This window comes from Astatotilapia calliptera, chromosome 22 (genome assembly GCF_964374335.1).
Source record: "Astatotilapia calliptera chromosome 22, fAstCal68.1, whole genome shotgun sequence".
In the NCBI taxonomy this organism is placed as follows: domain Eukaryota; kingdom Metazoa; phylum Chordata; class Actinopteri; order Cichliformes; family Cichlidae; genus Astatotilapia; species Astatotilapia calliptera.
The window spans coordinates 22,005,778-22,028,861 of NC_137442.1; the positions used below are offsets into that span (position 1 = coordinate 22,005,778).

Below are 23,084 nucleotides of genomic sequence, written 5' to 3' on the forward strand. Positions count from 1 at the left end.
CAAAAATAAAAATAAAAATGATGTTACAAGAAAATACAAACACTGAATACATGGAACAGCTTTTATTTTAGGCTACAGTGTGACTGGATCTGTTTCACAGTGCAAAGACAAACTGTAGACTTATAATGAATTTTACTACAAAAAAATGGCAGTCCATTCAGATTCCTCTTCAGTGCTACACAACAATATGAATTATGCACAGAGCAGGATGAATCATTCCTCTCTGACTTTACACAGATTGTCATACATGCATAGAGGGAGAGAGAGGAGAAATATGGACTGAAGAAGGTGCTTGACAGAACATTTTGCAGTGATTAGAAAACGTTTTAACAGCACTGGTCAAAAAAATAATACTTCATTGGCTCAATAAGCAGATAGAGAAAAGCAGTAACATTAAAGAGATTCTGTGACTGTATCAAAACAGCCCAGCACATCGCACTGCGATGCACATGGTGCAAAAATAACCAGATATTTATCTCACAGAATAGTAGAGCAAAACTGGTCGATAAAGTGAGGAAGATTTACTGCAACTTTAGTGAACTCATGAGGTAAAAAAAAAAATGAATTAAATGCAGTACTGAATAATGAAAGGAGAAATAAAATGTCAAAAAAACAAAAAAGTAACAAACTCAGTAAACTTTGAACAAAAAAGAGTGGCTTATTTTTGTAACCTTAAACGTAGTGCTGGTATGTGGGTATTGTAAGTATGAAGTAACCTCTTCATGCTCTTCAATTAAATTTCAATTATTATGTGAATCTATACCATTTTTTTTTACCTTTATAGTTTAATATAAACAGGCTGAGGTAACTTGGGTAATAGGGTAACAGTCAAACAGCACAAATCCCCACAAAACAAAACCAAAAAGAACATAATCATGCTTTTACATTAATTCAGTTATTACTTATTACCCTGAAAACCACATATACTTTTCACTGTTACATGTAAGCCTAATCGGAGTCAGTTTTATGATTTCCTTCATATAGACAGAGGAGGATAAAGTGAAAATATGATTTAGCTAATGTAATGAGGGGACATGGGTCGAAATGGTATGAAAACTGGGTAGCAGGTCTGTGCTCGACTGCAAGGCCTTAGCATCTCCTGAGCATACTGGGATAAGGGGCACAGGGGTGTGTGCAGCTCTGGTGTGTGTTTATGTGTGTTTGTGTATTGTAACAGCAGAGTCAGTGTGCTCCCCTTGCATTCATTGTCCGTCCTCCTCACGCAGAAACTGGAACACGGATGAGAAATCCTTATTAGCGTAGCCGCGAGAGCACATGACTCGGTAGATCTGGTGAGCGAGGGAACCCAGAGGGACAGGTGTCTTGGTGTTGGTGGCAGTGTTTTGCGCCAAACCAAGATCCTTTAAGCACAGACATGAGAAGAGAGGGACAAGCAGTCAGAAAAAGTGACAGGTGCAAACAGATCCTATGAACAGCTCAAGAAAACCGGTTTTCAGAAACATCTTTATTTTAGTGTGTAGGATATGAAGAAATGTCTGCCTCATTAGATGATGAGCACATACTGGATTTAAAAAAAATATTCTTGACAATTCTCTTCCTGTTAAAAGGGGGATTCTTCGTCCCCACTGTACCCAAAAACCCAAGAATTCTCTATACAGATTCTTGGATTTCAGAACACTTTCATTATCAGTTTATGTATTGATAAGATGAACTGATTATTAAACACATCAGACATTAAGAATCACAAATAATACAACCAGAACACAAGCTTAGTACCTTTGCCATTAGTGTGGTTCCAAAGCCGCCCTGGTAGTTGTTGGCAGAGGGAACTCCCTCCATTACTCCAGGGACAGGGTTGTACGTGTCGCTGGACCAGCAACGACCTGAGGACATATTTAGGATTTTTGCCAACAGCTTGGGATCCAAACCCAGTCTGCAAAAAGAAGAAAATAGAGTTAAATAAGTTCTGTCTTTGACACATGTGAAATAGTTTTATTTGTCTGAAGGTGTACAACACTAAATTACATTGCAACTAAATTACAGTTTTAACAATTCTAGCTGTTAATAATAATTAAAAAATTTTTTGCATATACTATTATATATTGTACATATATTTATTAGTTTCAGATTTAGCCATTCGTATATATTTTGCCTGTTTATGTTATTGTATTTTGCACAACTCTGTTGCTTGTGAAGCTCGCACACAAGAATTTCACTCGCATGTGCTGTACCAATGTACCTGCACATGTGATGTGACAATAAAAGTGATTTGATTTGATTTAATAGCCCAAATAACACCAAATATGGTGGTTTTAAAGAAACCTAAAATATCATACTACTATTACAACATGTTTCAGACAAAAAAAAAGTCAGAAAATTACTTTACTTTCAAACTTTTAGCATCTTAGAATGACATGGAGAGGAAAACTTTAAAAAATGGTAGGCACAAACAAGGAAAGAGGAGTTATGCAAAATATAGGGAGGAAATGGGACAGAGTTGGGTTGAAGAGGACCAGTGGGACATAAGAAATGTGGCAAAAGGTGGGTGTGGGGGTGCCTGGTGATTGTAGTGACCCCCAATGAACCTTATGCCTCACTGTGACCATTCCTCAGTGTTAATGGCTGAAGGCTTTGTAATGCCGGCTAATGCAGTATTGATGTTTACCACTACATCTATCCTTCATCCCTCTTTCAAGAAAGTGGAGGAGGAGAAGTGGTTAAGCAGCACAGGGGAGCCATAAACCTCGCTGTCACACACAGAGGCACATTCTTAGCTCTGCTGCCCCATTTTGCAGCAACCTACTTTCATATGCAAGAGGACAAACCTCCGGACTATGATAAGAAGTAACCAAAGGCACATGAGACAAAGAAAGAGACTGAGGGTAGACAGACAGAAGCAATGAGTGAAACAGAGCAGGGAGGGTGTAACGACGGCGTCTGTGTCGACCGTTCAACATGCCATATTAATGGTTTTAAGGCCAGTATAAAGCTGACCACATCAAGTCCTGGCTGCCTCAGTTTACTGTTACTTACAGGCCTGTAACTCTATTCTGCTCTCAATATGACTATTAAACTATCATAGGTCTTTAAGGCCAGCACCCTCCCTCCTTCCCTCTCTCCACCTGGCTCTCATTCTGCCATTACTGCTGCAGTTTTATTAGCTGTCTACTAACTAATTAAGAAAAGGAATTGCATTTACACTCTCTCCATGTCTCTCCCTCCCCCTTTCCTCTCCCCTTCATCTCTTATGTGTCCGCTCAGACTCCCTAATTTTTTAACAAACAGTTTTGGAAGTGTGGCATGAGTGGTTCTGCACGCGCTGGGTTTTTTCTTCTTCTTCTTTTTTAATGGTAGTCTAGCTCATGATAGCTTTCTTAGTCTATGTCTGTAAGCATCCCTTGCCATCCTGCTTCCCCTCTACCCTTCCTCCCTCTTCCATGCTGACACCTTCCTGTCTAAGGACTCATGGGGACATATGTTTGACATCGCACAAGCCTCCCCCCCCCCCACACACACACACACACAAGCAAGCAGCCCCTCCCTGTGTTCTGGGTCAGCAGCTGAAAAGGTTACTGGCTGAGCTACAATAAAGCGCGTCCGAGCGCGCAGATCGTTTGTTATAGCGGCCATAGACGCTGACGGGGAGCTGTTGTCCTCTGTTAACGATAAATCAATGAAGTTCCCCTCTTGCTCCCATCACAGAGACACACACGACAAACTGTTCGCACACACTCATACTCAGCTGCGGTTATTAGCTGATGCAGTGGTGTTGTTCCTCGCCTGCGGTAATTTGCGTGGAGAAGAGGACATGTCACGCTTTAACAAGATTGACATGGATAATCAGACATGAACGGTGTTGCTGTGTAATGCTGGTGCAGATAAAAATAAAAGAAAATTAAGAAAAAAAAAAACCAGTAAGAGAGATGGTGCTGAAGATTCAAACGAGAGGGGAGGGTGTTTATGTCCTGGGAGCTCTACCAGGTGGAGTTCATTTGCAGCGCTGATATTAACCGTCTTTTTCATTATGATTAGCTTCTCGATCTCATCAGACGCCACAAGAGAGGAAGCCCAGCCTCTTCCCCATTTAATATATCATTAAAGAGCTAACGAGCACATACACACACACACACACACACACAAGCACTTACTATTCCATTTATAGAGGCAACAAGCGCGTTTATCACGCGAGTTTAATCTTCATCTGAACATATGCTCACGATTCATCTCAACTATAGAGAGAGGAAGGGAACGATGTGTTTGTGCTCATGTATGTTGTGGTGAACCTATTTCTGTCTCTCTGCTAAAAGGGTCTTGTTATAAACTCTGATTTGCCTGTTGTCCTCCCCATAAAAAGAACAAAGGAGCAAATATGTATGCTCCTACTTGGGCATCGGCAACTGCGTATTTGTACGCATGAATGGGCGCAGACACACAGGTTTGCAAGGTGAACTGTAAAAGTGTCATATGAGTGTCACATGGGCCAGTCGTCTCTACTCTTATCTTCATATGTATCATTAAAATCACTGCTGCTCCTCTCCACTGCTCTATGATACTCTCTGCAGCTTTTCATCCTTCTTTTACTGACTGCTTGGCTGCTTTCAAATATTACAGCAGGCCCCCCCCCCCCAAAAAAAAGAAAGAAAAAAATGGATTAAAATAATAAAATAAAGAATGTAAAGCAAATATGGATGGGAAGCAAAAGCCAAAAGCAAGGAATTGAAAATACATAGAAAGAAACGGTCTGCATGGGAGAGTGTGTTTGAGTGTGTGAGTGTGTGCGTGTGCTGATAATTGTCATGCGTGGCCATTCCTTGCACTAAGAGAACGTCACGCTCTGCTGGAGACGGCCCAAGCTTCCATCTGAGATCAACAAATTAGCTCCATGAACAGAACTCTCTGTGTGTGTGTGTCTGCCTGCTTGTACAGGTAAGGAAACACACACACACACACACACACACACACACACACACACACACACACACACACACACACACACACACACACACACACACACACGCAAAAGAAAGGGCAGCTCTATCAGGCCCAAGTCCAACATGATAAAATGTTATTGCCGTTTTCCTGCAAATTGCCTGTGAGTGCTTAGCCTCCTTTGTCTTGAATTGTGTCGGTGTGTGTGTCTGCACACATGCACCAAAGAGAGCGTTCTTTCTGCATAAGAGGCTGGGCCGCAATGCAGCATGGGAGATTTACGGGTGTGGGCTCCCTCTAAACGATGACAGTCTTTGTCAAGCCCTCTAATAAAGCCCCAGAGATTGGCTAGCAAGAAGAGGGGGAAACTGAAACACACACAGACACACACACAGACACACACACACAAAATGGAATCAAGACTGAATATGGGTCAGTCTTGAAAAGATATGAAGATAATTCACAGTCAAAGTGAAGAGATGCGGTAGTTAGTATTCCTATTTTTGTTATAGGAATACATTATAATGATGTGAATTGTGAGAAGTTGTAGTGGTAGAAAACTGCTGCCTTCAGTATATCTGGATGTAAATTTGTGTGTCTGTGTGTGTGTGCTTCAGAGACAGTGTGGCAATGTGTAAATCTGCGTTGCTCCCTTAATGCCTCCATATTTCAGAGGCCTAGTGAGGGGATTTATGTTCGACTGCTCATGCCAATTTTCCTCCTCTGTCTCAGCACAGATAAATCAGTCGCACTAACACAGCTGCACTGTGCAAAGAGGAATTCATGGACGCTCATGAACACCCGTGCAGAAAACTCGATGCAAATACCATTTTACACTGTAAAGGCCGTAAAATCGCATTATAGCCAGAGAGTAAACAGAAGAAACAGTCCATTATTGACAAGGAAAATACATAAATAGAACAGAATATAAAATCTGAAGAGTATAAAATCTATAAAAACTGATGTATAAGCTTCCTGTATGCAAGCCGCACTTAAAAATTCTACAGACCAAAACAAAGTATGGGTGCTGTGGTGCATTTTAAGTCCTCACATGATTTCTAGTGCTATAAGATTGCAGTGCAATCCACCGGACTTCACCTCCCATCATCCTCAGCTTCCTGGCCAAAGAAGCTTTGTGTCACGAGGAGGAATCATGAATGATGGGTTTTCTAGGTGGTGTTCAGTAGCAGAGGTGTGGCAGGATTCTGGTGAGAGCTCAATCAGCAAATGTAAATCAGACAATGTGGCTCCACCCCCTCATCCATCTCTCTTTAGCAGAGGCGGCTCTGACTTGGGGCAGGGCTGACCCCTTCACACTCCCATAAACTACACACACACACACACACACACACACACACACACACACACACACATTTCTAAACCTGTATTGTAGTAGTAAATTACAGTTACAGCTACATCGCTGGCATAGTAATTGACCTTACTGTGACAACTATATCTAACAGCAATAATAGCAGAGTTAATGTGTGGCTAAAAGGTAGTAACCTCAAAATATGTCCTTGTAATTTCACTGTACTTGTTCTTTCGTTTTTGCAAATTCATCAACAACAATAAGGAAATCTGGATCTGGATGTACTAAATCCCTGTACACCTATGTACAGCTGTGTTAGTGCTACCCACAGACAGCTATCTCTACACTAATCATTCCCATGTAAATGAATCCACTGATCATACACTTCCTTATTATTTTATCTTTTAGCAGAGCATTTGCTTACAGTACCTGATACCAAGGTTCATGGTCTCCGCGGTCCCAATCATCCCAATCGCCAGCAGCATATTGTTGCAGATTTTAGCTGCCTATAAGGGTGTGAAAGAAAGATTTTTATAAAGGAATTATTATGTAAATGATGACGTCTGCAAAACAAAATATAACACACAACAGTAAATCTCAGATAATCTGACTCTGGAATAGACGAGTGAAACACTTCAATGGCCACTAATGCTTAAATGCTACATTTTTAATGGTCATCTTTGAAGTAATGGGATCATTTCAATTATTTTAAGACTTCTTTTCAAGAAAATGCAACGTATTATATCATTTTAGATGTTTTTTTGGTCAAATCCAATCTGGCATTTCTTTTGTTATGGTTGATAACTAGGATAATAATAATAATGATTTGGTCCTGAAGGATTTTTTTCCCTCTCAACCATGGAAAGGATCCTGCCACAAACCAGCACTATTGTCCTCAGCGGATGTCCAGAGCTTCCTATGCTGCCAAGGTTACTAGCATGTTGTTTTTTCCCCTCAGAATGCATCAAGCTGTTGAGTTTCTCACTTCTATTGTTCTTGCCATCTCTCTGTAGGATTTGCAGTTTAAAGACGGTCTGTTTCACTTGCAATGACAGCTCCTAGATCCAACAACAGCTTCCAAATGGATGCGCCACACTTGGAATAATCTCCATACATGTAGCTAATGAAGAAATTCTGAAGTAGCCCACCTCTATCTACAAAACAGTTTTTAAGTGAATTATCCAATTATAAATGAGGCCCAACAATCTGGACTTCTAGCCCAATTTAGCCAATATAGCAAATTACCTTTTAACATGTAAACAAAAAATGTATTTCCATAATAGACTGATTCAGTGTTAATTTGAAGTTTGAGTAGACTTTATTTTGGTGGGTTTCCCAAGCCACAGACTTCATTTCGGTAAAACATGCAAATCCCATTGATATGCATGGGGCTTTGCTTTGGTATTAGGTCAATAAACAATTACTGTCACTTCATAAAGTGTCTCATGACCTGATGATGCTCACCCAGTCATCTTCTTAAGCCCACATTGCTTTGCAGGACTTTTTCTTGACTAATTGTTTGTATAGTGGCTTATTTCGATAACTATATTCATAATCAGAGGCTGCTTAGCATCACCAGGAAGATTTAAAAAAATTGCACTGATTGTGAAAATATGTAGTATAACGAATGTAGAATGTGCAAGTAAAGAAACTTTAGTATGTAGACACTAAACATGAACAACACAGTTGTAAGGTGGCCATTTGGTGCTCAATTGAGCTGTCAAATGAACAAATATATATAATTGTGGGATTTGTATAAAATATTTGTATATGCCATATAGACACAACATCTTAGGAAATGTTTATGCAGAGTTTCATCAGGACTGGTCCACTCATCTAAGATGACATAGGGAATATACATACATTAGATCCTTTGGATAAATCATTATGAAAATAAATTACTGGAGGAATTGTAATAATATGGAAGAAGTCATGTTCTTATAAAACTATTTTATTAATGCTGCAGCATTTATGGGGTCAGATTGACTAAACAGTGGAAATTTGTGTTGAGAAAGGTTCTGGTCAAATTAGGTACAATTGTTTAAGGGCATTTTCCACCCATCAATATGTAAGAAAGAATTACAGCACGGTATTTCAAAATTGCATAGTCCAGCATGTTACAATATTATTACAAAGATTATTTGTAACAATACTGTAAGCAAGATGATGCTACATGCAGCAGAAACAACTGATACTTCTATAATTATAGGAGTTATCATGATTTCTTATGTGTGCATTCTAGCCTACATTTATTCTGTTTATAAAGTTGATAGAAGTTTTGTTGCTGGTGTTTTTGTTTGTTTGTTTGTTTGTTTTGTTTTCCTTTAAAGCAACATCAGAAATCTGGAGTAAACACTGTGTGCTGTCCATGGTCCTGAAATGTGAAACACAATTGGAAATCTGAATCTCGTTAAGTTTTTCAGGTAAGGTTTGTTTGGGATTTATGAAACATGAAATTAGAAGTTGATTTAAGTTGTGTTTGACTTCTGAAAAATGAACCAAAGCCAGTGGGTTGCAAAACTTTTTGGAAGAGCTATTATTTAAAGAGTTTTAATTGGAGGTTCTAAACAGTCTCCAATATACTCCGGCAAATATTATATGTACTGATAACTACATATTCTGGCAAAAAGCACAACATGAGTAGAAACTTACAAACCTCACTATATAGTTATCTGCTCAAATTTTGAAAGCTATTGTAAACATATATACGGAAAAAGACCAGACTTTCAAATGTCCACACTTTTCCATTGATAATTTTTTGCCTTGGTGTCCTATAATTTTGGCCATAGTGTCTTAGAGGTATTGGTTGAGGCATCAAATCTATGTCCCTGTGTGAAATGCTGTTTGTATTTATGCAGTCATTATGTTTAGACATTCCTTATTACCTGTCCAGTGCCGACCTGTCCGCAGTAAATAACATTTGCTCCCATGCAGGTGAGCAACTCCTTTGCTGCGTTGTATTCCTCGACCACTCCGCCTACCATGAAGGTGAGTTTGGCCATGCTGGCAGCTCCAACACCTAAACACACCACATGCTGATATTAACATTAACTGATGTGAGCACATCACTAATAAGACACACACATTTCACATATTGATGTCTAGTCTTTAAAAGTTCAACGCATATGTGCAGACCTGCAAAACACATGAAATAGTTAATGAAAACTGGAACACAAAGTTCAGGTGTTGATACGTGTTGAACTAAAATATGTGAATTTTCCACACGAGACATAATATATCAGCCATATGACTGGTTTAACACTACCAACTGTGTCTAAAAGGTCAGCTGTGCTCTGTTCTCTGTGTGCATGTGTATGCCAAACTCTTAGTGGGACAGACGTGTTAAGTAGTGCTGTACCAGAGGGACAGAGGTATCTTTAAAAGCCGATTGTTGCCATCATCCACTGCACAACTCTCATGGGATCCCTTGGCTTTTGTCTTGTCACCCCTTCTCTTTCATATACACACACACACACGGACACACGAGCAGCTGTGCCTGAGGCCAGCCCCCTATCTCATGGGGGTATCATTGACAGGCGAGAGGGGTAATTAACTTTACACTTTATCATGTTCAATTAGGCGTCCCTCCCCGTGCCTGATGGCTTAAGGAGCGTGCCATGTTGTAGGAGGCAACCTCACCCCACTGACTCACAGCCCACCCTCTCCACAGGGTCCTTAATGCTGAAATAACCTCTTTTCAGAGTAGGCTGAATCCAGCCGGTCTGAGTCTCTTATGCAATGGCTCCTTTCCCTGTATGCTTCAGTGATTAGCCAGTGTCAGTTAAAGCTGATTATTATTAATATTTGTCTAAATAAACACACAAATATGCTTTTGGGACAGCCGAAATCACCAGATTATGAACCTGGAGGAACCCTCTGAACTTTACATTCAATTTCATTAGCTGTGTTGTTAAATGTACACATTAAAATAACTTGGTTAGGTTCAGCAAATGCTTTGATTAAATATTTCAAATTCACAGGAGCGAGACCCACTTCATTATCACCTCTACACTGGGCCAGTGCTAAAGGACATCTTTTGTATATGTCTGCAGTAACAATGACTTTGCATAGCCCAGAATGATGAAAGCTCTACCAGGGTAGATTTTAAAAAAACAACAACTCAAACCCAAAAAAACACTACCAACAAAAACACAATGAGAATAGAGCAGCACTAAAAAATACGTTATTATTTATTTTTCCTGTAAGAAAAAAAAAAAACAAGAGGAAAGTGTAGAATGAGGATATGTAGTTTGACTGTCTTTTACGGGGGCCATCCACCCTTAATGAAAGCCTTAACAGTGAAAGCCTAATAATGTCGGTGTTAATAATTAAAAGGGAATTACTGGGGACAAAGCAGCTGAAATCTAATTGTTAGATGTCACTGCAGAGGCAAGGAAAGGAGAGGAAAGACAGGGTTTATAGTAAATTTCCATTGCTCAAATATCCCCCCCCCCACCTTCTTTAATTGGCTGTGCTGTTGTCACATATATGATCATGCCACTACACTGTATGTGTGTGTCTGTGCATGTGTATTTCAGTGATGAGCTGTCAGAAGGTCATTAGGGCCACATAATGAAGCCCAAAGCCCATGCTGCAGCAGCTGCATACGGACCACGGCTAACATGCGCTCAACATACGGCCGCCACACACACCAATCATACACACATATGGTCCACAGACATGATGGATTCTCTTCCCTTCTTGCTATTTGATGTCTTCTTATTTATTTGCTTAAATTCTTTTTAGCATAATTGATTCAAGTTTTATTTGATGTAACAAAGTTTCCATTTAATGGCAGAACAGTTTTTTTTAGTCTAAAAAAATGGAAACTGGATTTTACTCCAGTATCGAGCACATAGTGAACAGTGTGGTGTGCAGTGAAGTCACAGAATTCTCTTCACATTTTCATTAAAGTAATGGAAATAAATAAATAAATAAATAAATAAATACATGACTAATAATAATAATAATAATAATAATAATAATCATAATCATAATAATAAGTACAATTACCAGCACTTTTTTTTTTCTTCTGATATTTTTACCATCCCATTTTGCAGTTTCTATGCTGCAGGCTGAGCCTCACAAATACAGATACACACACACACAATGAGAAAGAGCAGTGTGACGACTGTGCTGGTTCATTAGTGGAGATCACTGTTTGCGGACGACTAAAGAGGAGATTATTGATAACACAGTCAACGTGCTGATCGATATATCTCACTAAGGAGAGAAAGAAAGCGAGTGAGCCAAAAGAGAGCAAGAGAGAGGGATAAAGAAAGAAGTACGAGGAGAGAGCGGTGCAGAGATGACAGCAAAGAAGGAAAATGATCTCTCTCTTTTTACCTCCCAGCATCCCTCCCTCAAATTAACTAATCACCCATAATAAGCTCTTATGATGTGTAGTGGATTTCTATAAGGAGTGACACCAGGATGATCGAAGATCCTTGTTTGTAGCAGAATAACACATCATTAGCATAACAGTGTGTGTATGCGTGTGTGTTACTGTGTGTATACACTGTGTGGGTATCAGTGGGTCCATTCTTTGTGCATGGGCTGAAGTGCATTTGTGTCTGTATGTATGTCGGTATAAAGTGTGATTTTAATATTGTGTCTATGCGCTGAATGTACTTTCATAGGGTATTTATTGTGTGTGGTGTATGTGTGAGGGGACGTCCCATTCTCGGGCCGGTCCTGTCAGAGACGGATTAAAGAAGAATCCTAATGAGGCTTCCTGAGCGCCGGGTATGCTGGCTCATCCATCCCAGCGGGAGTGACAGTCCTGGATCATTAGCACTGCACAACTACACAACGCCCCCTAGGGGGAACGAGAGAAGGTGTGTGTATATGTGTGGGTTTGGGGGGCACCTATGATAGAAGATTCAGGCTAGAGACAGTAATGGAGGGATGAGGATGCTAAGAAGATATCCACAAGGAATGACAAAGCAACTATATATTGAATAATAAATGGAGGCATACACAATTATGCCAGAGTGCTACAAACAATACACAATGTCAACTCTTTCAAGCACTCCCAAAAAATTGTACAGGGGCATGTTCATCTTTATTCCCAAACTGGTACGTAATACTTTCCTGGGAAATAACTCCCTTGAAGCAGAACCACCATCTTCCTCGGTCACGTTCGCTTACCAACATCCAGGGGACATGTTTGGGTTGACAGAGTGGTGGATGCTTACCTCCTCTCCCCAATATCAACCAAAGTAAATATTCTCAGACCGAGCTGAAGTTTGCTGGACTATTAACTTTGACTCTGACATAAAAGGTTGAATGAAAGGAGAAAAAAAGTCTCTTAACGCATTGTAGAAAGGATGGAAGGGCAAGACATTTAATGTGCTTATGTGAGTGTCTGTGAGGCCCATGCAAGCCCCTTTATCTCAAATCCTCTATTACCAAAAGACTACTTAATAAGCAAGCAATCAAGCGCCGTTAGGACAGATGCTCAACAGCAGGCTTCGATGACAGCCTTTAACCATGAACATAAGAGACTGAAACTACTTGTGTGAGGGCAAAGGAAGATCAGAGACAGAGCTCTGGTTTGGGCTGTTTGTAGTAAATGCTAAGTTCATTAGCACTTCTTTCATTTCACACGAAAGAATCAACCAAAGCAATTCATGACAGCCATATAAGCCTTTTAAAACTGAGCTCTTTTTGAAGTGGTGCGTGCAAGTACAAAGCAAGTGACAATGAGCGTGAACATGTGCACGCAGTATCTGTGCACGTATGCGAGTATCAGAGGCAGGTGCAGATCTCAGAGTTGGCCGCCAGTAAGACGTCAGTTGGAGGTTCTGAGGCTCCGTCTCAGAGTTACGAGCCGCATGTAAACCAGTAGCCACTTTTTATTGGTGGTGGGTTTAAATTAAACTACATTTGTGAATATGAGGCTACACAAACAACACAAAATGGCAGACACACATGCACACACAAGAAGGGATGTTCCCAGTGTTTGGTAATGAATGACGCATTTGACAACGTTCCAAAAGCCTGCTTTTTTTCCCCCCGCGGAGAGATTAAACGGAAAAACACTTGGAGCAAAGGCAACACCTATAATATCATTAGAGCTCCACAAAACACACAATTTCCTCAAATGATAATGTAACTGCTCTTACTGCAAGAATGCCACGAAAGCTTTAAGGATACGCAAAACTTCATATCACACCTCTGGGTTTGAATGTACTTGGTGTAAACAAACTCTGGCACTGGCAATAGACTAGACTGTTTGTCTTTAACTATATGCACATGCAAAGTTACTCTGGCGTAACCACAGTCATCTATAATTCAGAATGAAAAGTGCCTTCACACTTAATAGAGTAACAGGCTTAAATGAATAAGAGTTGACTGCTTAGAATTAAAATCAGTGGGGTAGGATGTTTACAGGCCAACAATGCAGCCTCACGTGATCCACCATCATAATTACACGCGAGAGCAGATCTTTTTCGCAAACAAATTAAAACCCTGAATGGGCCCCCGTAAAAAGTGGAAAGGATATCGAGTAAATAAGTGAAATGGGACGAGGGTGTGCGTTAGCCCACATCGGCAGGAAAAAAAAAAATCAGCAGTTTCAACAGGTTTTTGCTGCCAATTTTACTAATGCCACTCTGTTGTGTTAAAAACAGACACTTTATCAGCTCCACTTAACGAGTGCAGCCCCATGAGAACTGACTCCTGCACACATATACTCTGTGAGAACCTCGTGTGAGCAGGCGACTGCAAAAAGTTTGGGTTTGGGGGGAAAAAATTTGAGAGAACAAAATTGTTGCATGTAAAGTTACGACAGTCTTGAGAATTTGGTTTGCAGTGCCTGTCCACTTACCATCAGGTCAGGCCTCATCATGATCATCACCATTATTATCATCATCATCATCATCATCAGTAACTGATCTTTTCCAGAGGGGAGTACCTGGTCAATTGTAAGTGACAGAATAGAGCAAGCAAGAGAGAGCCACAATCAATCCTTTGCCCGGCCCAATGAGACTCATCTAGGATAGACCGAGTTAATAATGATCCTCAATTAGGCTGTTAGCAGGCAGACACACACACACACACACACACACACACACACACACACACACACACACACACACGCTTTTCTACAGACAAAATGTTAATTCACGTGTAGATGAGTGTCATGCAGTGTGACGTTTGGGCTACGTTTGATGGACAGAGACTTTTTGTATGACGTATAGACCAGCTGACTATTTGTCTGCACGCTCACGTCCACAGCAGATGACACAGGGGCAGAGTTGTGAGAACCAGTCTCCCAGCTGCTATGGGTCCACCTCCATCTGGAGCATAGGCTAGAACCCCCACATCACCACCGCTCCATCATCGTCATCATCACCCTGCCTGGTCACTTTACCACCCTACACACTCCCTCACTCCCCCTCCATGTCACCAGGGCCTGTCAGCAAGTCGCTTGTTATGCTAATCTAGTCTTTGGACGATGGCCACTCTCTAGTACTGGTTAGCCGTGACAGACTGCGACAGCACCACCCCCTGCCTGTCCAACCTGATTCCTTAACTCAGTCTTAGAGTCCCCACCAACCATCAGGCTCATCTTCTTAAATAATTCTATTCCCAGACTGGATTAGGTTTCACGAAAACATTTAGACTGGGTTTTAATGAGACACACAAGTGCTACCCTATTACTGTTCTACCTATCACACTATGTCGCATTTCTAGATTTTTGCCAGTTTTTCCAAAATACCAGAGTGAAATATCTGTAAAAATACAGCACTAAATATACATGCATAAATATATAGTGTAAAACGCTTTAAAAACTATTCAACAAAGACAGAAAATACAGATATATAGTGTAAGCTTTGAAAGCTGTGCTGTAGTAAGGCAACACAACAGTGAAATGGTGCAGAGTGATTACAAATCTATGTTAGCTTCTATGTTAGAAGAACCAAAGCACAAATACTCTGTTACTTTATGTAAGTAGAGTATTCAGGTATTTGTACTCCAGTATTTATTTTTTGGATAACGTATGTTTACTCCTTACATTTTATATATGTACTTTTTACTCCTTACATTTTCAAAAAAACCCAAACTCATTACTTAAGGTTCAGCAGAATCATCTATAGGGTTTAACTGGACTGGAAGGAGTGCAGGAGTTCGTAAGGTGTGGTAATGTCGTAAGTGTCAGGCAATTTCAAATGCAACATTTCTATCAGCTCAAAAAACATTAGCAAACACACAAACTGTTTGTGAGCAGTTGTAGGTACAGCTGTTGTATTTTCCAGGGAGAAAGCTAACTTCACTCAGAGATGGAGAAAAATGTAGGAAGACAGACAGGACAGGGCAGGACAGGATTTAAAGCTAAGGACTGCTCAGTGACACTTGATAAACTAAAAATTTAAAGCTTGCATGTAATGTCATAATTTTACTCACATATTGAATTTGTATATGATATGTAGTGTGGTGAATTCGCAGTAAAGCACTGTGTTGGACTAGTGCACAGTGGCTGTGGTGCTCATGGTCAGGTTTAGGTTGCATCAAGTGTAGCAGAGATGAATTTGCATTTAAGCTGATGATGCTTATATTTATTCACTGAATTTAGACTTTGTACGAATTGTATACCTTCTAGTATAAAGGCAGTATAAACAGCATAGCGCCAGTGTAAGGGATGGACAACAGCCAAGACAGCTGTGAAATTGCTGACATATTGTTGAATTCAGTTGCGTAAATCTACAAAGAGCAGCAGGTCAGCTGATCACAGCCTGCACAGTAAGAAAATCTACTAAAGCTCACAATGGAAGTTATTGGAAGCTGTGATTTTTTTCCCTATGCTGAGACACTACACAGATCTTAGTGTTCACCCACCTGCTGGATCCCACTGTAACCCCTGACTGTACTCATTTTACTGTTTAGCTGTGGAGGCAAAGTCCCCCACTACAAAGTAGGCTACAGAAAATAGTTAGATTTTAAAATGATCTTTCAGTGCTTATGTTCTACATAACTAATTTAAGCTGAGTATGTTTTGGAATTTGGACTTGAATAAGATTTGTATTCTCATCTACTAATATTATTTTATTATTATATTAATATAGCACAAAGTTCAATTTCCTTTGTACAAAAATGGTTAGAAAAATGAGCTCCTTTTTACTTTCTTATTTTGAGTACATTTCAGAGCCTGTACTTTTTCCACCTCTGACAATCTCAAAGAATTTCACCTTCAGCAGACTGTGAGTAACATTTGAGAGCTAGAGTGAACGAGTGAGTGGTTTCCTGCAAATCTCTAGAGGCAAAAAACAACTTGGTCCATATTTTATGATAAATGTGGCTAAAGAAACTAAGATTTGTAAGTACAATGACACATTGAAGACTATTTCAAGTATCACAGCTGAAAACTTCCAAAAATCAAGTTTTGAATAGGTAAAATGTAATCAAAGGAATTAGTGTTACATTTTGACAGTTACAATTACAACAAGGGTTTATTGGCCAGCTTTTGCCCTGAGCTATGAACTCTATCACACAGTCTTCATCAGACACTGGAGTTTGCCTGCTTCTCACTTAACTGCTGACCAGCAAGGGAAGTCACTGTTCAGATTTAATTTGTAATGCCTCTGGTCTATGTTCACTTAAGAAATGCACAAGAAAAGCTTTTTCCAACTACTATTACCAGAGAAAAGGCTTTCCTGGTTTACAATTAAAAAGTATTCAGGAAAAGGTAAACTAATAAATGCTAATAATCTTAATTATACTGCTTTTTCTGTTTTATTATTTGTGCATATCAGTTTAAACCGTAGTCAAAGTTGATTTTTTTGGAAGAAGATCTAGTGGACTGGAAGTGTTGACTGATGGACAAACTAGCGCCAGCCTTGGCTTGAACAAGCTCCTACAAGCTGAAGGATGACGTTCAAACTGTCAGCAAATGACACACTGCAAAGCTAAGGTTGAGTTGATGTGGTATGGATATGATTAGAGTGGTGTTGAGACTCAGCCTAAATAGGTAGTTAGCGGAGAATTATAAGACCTCGCAAACAAGCAACATTAGCCCAAATTCCTACAGTCCCACAGCAGCTAGGCTGCCTCTTGCTTTCATTTGCACCGACAGCTGACTTTCCCAGCAATGGGAAAAACACAATGAAAGGTTTTTAGGGCCTTTTTAAAGCCATCGTCCGTTAGCTATGTGGCAGCCCACCATGGGCACACAGACACAAACACAGGCATTCTGGGTAATTACTGCTAACGACCCACCGCTTGTCAGCCAGACCTCCTATTTTTGCCATCGCTGTGCCAACACCCTTGGCCTGTGACATCAGAGCTTGTTTTGTTGTGGGACAACTTTGCATGTGGATGCTTTTAATGACTCCAGACAGTGACAGACGTGTGTTGTGTGTGCACAAGCAAACATCAGCATGCATAAAGAACCACAATCTAAGTTAATATAATTGTGTCTGGATAAAAAAAGATGTTCAGAGTGCAGATAAGAACATTTGAACACACACTGTGTGTGTGTGTCCACGTATGTGTGTGCGTGTACCAGAACACATCTGGCTGTGGCACTGCACAGCTGGCTAGTGCAGGGCTAAAGCCAAGATGTTGGTCAATGTGCAAGAATGGAAGCCAGCAGGATGCCCATGAGAAGAAAGTGAAAGTTTTTTTGACTGCTCTTTTTAAGAAGGGTTATGACTGTGCAATTCAGATCCCACGCCTGCCTGCCAAACCTCTAGTGACGCACACAACATACAAACACACATTTCTGTGTAAAAAACACCACCTCACACAGCACAGAAAAGGGATTTATTTTATATCAAACGAAATTCTACATTAAAAATAAAAACAATGCTCAAACCACAAAAAGAGCAGGCTGTGTCTGCAAAAGTTTAACAGTACAGCAGATCACGGCAAGTCTGCTCAGTGTGCTCAGAGGGAAACTGAACCAGTTCTGACTGGATAACACTTTGCCTTGAGTCAGTGGGATCAAACATGTTCAAATGATAGCGTGATATAAATGATACTCAATGACAGAAAACTGTGAGAAGTACTTTAAATTAAATATAATGATACCATTTATCAGGTTGACACAAGACATGAATGATTTTTAAGTCAGATGCCATATTTTCACTTAACTTTTATTTCAAACTATCTTTCTTTTACTAAGCATACTCTATCAATTTAACCAATATTAAATAATTATTCTCAGAACTAAGGCGCTTCCGTCCACATTTTTCCCCTGTCTCTCTCACACACACACACACACACACACACACACACACACACACACACACACACACACACACACACACACCTCTAACTCAAAAAGTATGACAGTGCCCTGTTTGGGTAGGGTGCCATCTCCTGGTTGGAACAGAGCATGTAACTGCCCAGAGGTGTGCAAAGCAGGGGTGTGGGGTTGGGAGGGTGGGGTGAGCGGGGTTGTTAAGCTCTCTGAAATTGGTTACCAAGTTGTCACTGGGACATTCTTTCACAACCTGTCTTTACAAGTTTGGCTTGGCAACACCACCGAGATGAGATAGATGTTGTAGAGATTGAATGCACTTATTCAAAAACTACATGGCTGAGTTTTATTAAACTTTGTGGAAAGGTTAAGTATGAGTAAAGGAAGGACACTTTCATTTTTATGTGGATCTGGATAGCTTTTTTAAAATAGCAGAATAAGGCATTTGCCTTGGTGGGGACTATGCTCACCAAATGCATAAATCAATGGATCAAAATTATAATTTATTATCAAAAAATTTTCACTTAATTTTTCATCAATTTTCTACTTAGAATGTGCTGGCACTGTGCTCTAAAGTCAGTACCTGGATTTCTGGATATGACTTATGAATGTCTAATGTGACACTGGATGGGCAGGTGCATATAAGGAAAGAATGTCTAGCTGCAGAGACCTGCTAGGTAGCAAGTAAATCATTGGTCACCTCAAGCCAGTTAAAGAGGCCTAGTAAGTAACAGGAGAGGAAGAACGCTGCCAGGGGACTGCACACAAACACTGTCTATAGTGTTTAAACAGTACATGTGCTAAGGCAGAGTAACAAGCTTAAGACTCTGATCTCACTCACTGCAGCCGCTCTGTGCTGCAGACGCCAGCTGGTAAACATGCCGAAAATGGGATAAGTCTATGTTTGTATGGGAGACCGCGGGAGTTTCAGGGTTACGAATTAAAGATTGTGCAATAAAAAGGAAACAGACCGTGATCAGAGTTCGTACTCTGACATGCAGGGGTGTCAGCATGTTGAAATCCTTAACTGCATACCTGAATCAGAAGAACTTTGTGGTTGTGTATGTGAAAGAGAGAAAGAGACAAAGACAGAAAGACTGAGAAAGATGGACAGTTTTACTGCGATGTATCTCCTTCATGTCTTATCTTCCTCTCCCCCTCTTCTCCTGTCCTCCATGTGAGGGCAGTTTCTCTCTTCTTTACGACTCTTTATCTGACATGAAAGGCACTAACATGGGATACCCGCCATTACGGCTCCATCAACATGAAAAGCTCTGACATGGGATTCTCCACTGCAGCTCAGCCCATTAAGGACGACTGGCGATCCTGTGCTCTGTCAAGAAGCTGTCACAAGTAGACAGCGCCAACATAATGAGGACTTAAAACCTTAACCTTGCCTTTAAGACCCCTGGTCAAAAGCTGCAATAAAAGCCTTAAGAGGGCACCTACTGGCTGGCCCGCTCAGTAATTACAATCCGTGTCTGAGCATTAACCCAAAAGGTCCAATAGTTTAGATATACAAAAGAGTGTGAGACAGTTCAGAACTGAGGTTGAAGGGTCACAGGCCTAATACCGTGGTTGGCACAGTTGAATAAATAAACCAGCTGTCTAATTCTACTTTTCACAATGCCAACTAACGTCTCTCTTTTTTCTTTATGTATTTCAAGTCAAGAATGAGCAAATCAAAAACACATAAATCAAGGGAAAGACTTTACAGAATCGAAGACACCAATTGAGGTGTGCTTGCTTACTAGTAATTTGTTTGACACAATACCTCCTGACACTGGGGCATCCATGAACACAGCACCCTTCTTCTCTGCAGCAACTGCCATTTCTCTAGATACAGCAGGATCAATCGTGGAGGAGTCAATTAACAAGGTCCCCTTCTTTACCTTCCTGCACCGGGTAAAAGAGAATAAATGAACACATGGATTATGGTAATCAAACTAAGTCCTATCTATTTTTTAAACACGATGAAATCTCCACTTACCATTTATAGATTTTAAAAATACAAAGAGAAGATACATAAATGTCACAGAAATCACAGAGACACCAACAATAACATGTCTTACTTGAGGATGCCATTTGGGCCTGTGTATACTTCTATGACATTGGGACTAGAGGGGAGCATGGTGATGATGCGGTCTGCTTTCTCTGCAACGTCTGCTGGGGAGTCCACTACCTGAAAACCATCACCACAAAATACCCCACTTGATTTTGTGACAGCCTGTCAACTGTCGCACAGAGAAGCTGTAAATTATTGCACAAATAAGTGTTTACATGTGTAAATGCAATGTGTTACTGAGAGTTTATTACCTGGGCACCAGTGTCCTGCAGCTCCTTGCAAGACTGAGGAAAGACATCGGTAGCAATGACAGGATACCCATTTTTTAACAGGTTTTTAGCCATGGGACTGCCCATGTTTCCCAGACCAATAAATCCCACTGGTGTCTTTGAGGCCATTGATCGTGTTGATACTGTTGTAAAAACAAGATTTAGTTGAAATCAGGAGCAAAATCACGAAATCTGAATGAAGACAATACTGCTTTCTACTGCAGGTAGTGCTGTAGACATTTCCCTATGACTAATACCTGGTGTAAAATTCTAACATTATCCAGAAATAAATTAACTAATTAAAAGTGGTTAAAAATATCTCTGATCTCAGTCAGTCCAGTCAGGCTATTAACCACTTCTAGCTTAGCCAAGATCCAGACAGGTTAAAACACAATGGAAACTCTGGCAGTGGACCAACCAGACTGCAACAACAGGATTAGGAAGGGAAGAAAAAGCACAAACGAAAGGCCTAAAGCTTAAATTCAGCAAAGTCTTCACCATACTCAGGAGACCAACTTCTCCCATCTCTCTGTAATACTTAAATGACGACAGGGTATTCTCCAGTGCTGGACTAAAATGACCAAACTTCAAAACTTCAAGTACTGGATACGTAACAATGAATAAGCTTTGTGCTAATGACACACTGACATCTAATGCAGAGGCATATCCATTCTGACAAATCAGAGCTCTACAAAAGAAGAAGAAGAAGAAGAAGAAGAAGAAGCAGCTTTATGGTCCATATTGAAAAAAACATGCATTTACCACTGCACCAAAATCCCCAATTAAAATCCCTCATGTCAAAATCACCATATATTTTATAGAACCAAAAGGTACTACACAACAGAAAAAAGTGTCATCTTATTCTGCAGTATAAGATGACAGCACCTTTTTTTTTTTTTTTTTTACACACTGAATTTTATTCCAATATTGCATCGCTTTATTAGTATAATAGCACAGTGCATTACACTGAACTGCAAACGGCAACTTTTAATAAAAGATTAATACTTATAACAGGATGTTACTTTCTCAGGTATTGCTTGCTATACATGGCTTTCTAAGGTAGCACACTCAGCTGGTGTAACACAGTACAGCACATGTTTGCTTCTGAAACATTTTTAAAACGGGATTTACTTCAGAAACATAAACCAGATAATAGAAAGTGGAGTGAAGAAATCTTTTGCACAAAATTATTGAATGATTTGTTGTTGTGTTTTATTTATTTTATTAATTGTGCACCAATTATTAAATTAATTGGGTCATGACAGTACATCAATCTATCTGAATAATTGATTTATAGAAATTTAATAGGGTTACAGCCCATTTAAAGAGGTTGATGGGTTATCTTCTAAACTACACTGAAATCATTTAAATCAATAGTCACTGTAGATAATTCATAAGAAACAACCTAGCGTGTCTTGTTTGCACTGTAGGAGCGATGAACAGAGTATGTGTTTGCAACAGTGATGCAATGGAAGCTAGTGGTTTTTATGTAGCGCAGATTTGTGAGTGGCAATTAAATATTCATATGAACTACCTAAAACCAACATATCGCATATTCCTACTGAGGTCCAAAATGAGCTTTTCGTGCCATTGCTATTTCAGTGTGCTCGTCTTTGTTGCGCATAGTGATGTTCAACTTGGTGACATCGTCCACACTGCAAACACCTAAGTATTCATACTTTCTTCAGAGGGCTAACGAGCTAGCTAACAAGTACAACAGGACTATTCCGCCTGAATTTACCTGTGACCACACATTCGTAAATGAATGAAACGATGCGGAAAAAAAACCCGTCAACATAAGCGAATACATTACCGAAGGCAACGTTGACATGCTTACTCCACCTTAACCATATATATCGAGACCCTCTGAACAGCGAAGCCATACTTCTTTCCCCTTGACCTCGTACGGTGACAGCTGTCAGAGCCAGGAAAGCTACGCCGAAGGGTTATGATCGACAGCATTTTCCACCAATCGTAACGGGGGATAAGTTTGCCAAGCCAATGAAAACGAGGCAAAAGCGGGATATCCTGTGCTTTTACTTATAAATGCTCTTTCAGTCTGTACAACCATTCACTGCCATGGTTTTAAATGAAAATAAAAAACGTAAAACCATTACGTTAAAAACCGAGGTTAAATGCGCAGTCTGTTTTCTGTTTTTTAAATTAATGGCATGTTGTTAGAGTTGGCAAATGACCCTAAACAGTTATCGTATTAAGTCAGATTTTTTTTTATAAGTGAAATAAGCGAGGATAATAATTAAAGTGATTTAAGTCACCCGAGTAAATAATAAAGTTGTTACGTTGACCTCTTGTCGTCTCCTCTATTCCTAGCAGCATCACTGGTAC

At 40.0% G+C, this 23,084-nt stretch overlaps 1 protein-coding gene across 1 annotated transcript; it reads right to left on the reverse strand.

The window, feature by feature from the left end:
• Positions 1-47: 47 nt before the first annotated feature.
• Positions 48-22,707, reverse strand: hibadha (3-hydroxyisobutyrate dehydrogenase a). Its single transcript, XM_026157001.2, has 8 exons — positions 22,552-22,707; positions 20,721-20,881; positions 20,477-20,586; positions 20,179-20,300; positions 9,085-9,218; positions 6,629-6,705; positions 1,738-1,894; positions 48-1,361 (listed from the first exon to the last, which is right to left on the reverse strand). Exons 1-8 carry the CDS (start codon positions 22,619-22,621, stop codon positions 1,203-1,205), a joined length of 990 nt encoding a protein of 329 aa, XP_026012786.1. The 5' UTR covers positions 22,622-22,707; the 3' UTR covers positions 48-1,202.
• Positions 22,708-23,084: the final 377 nt, after the last annotated feature.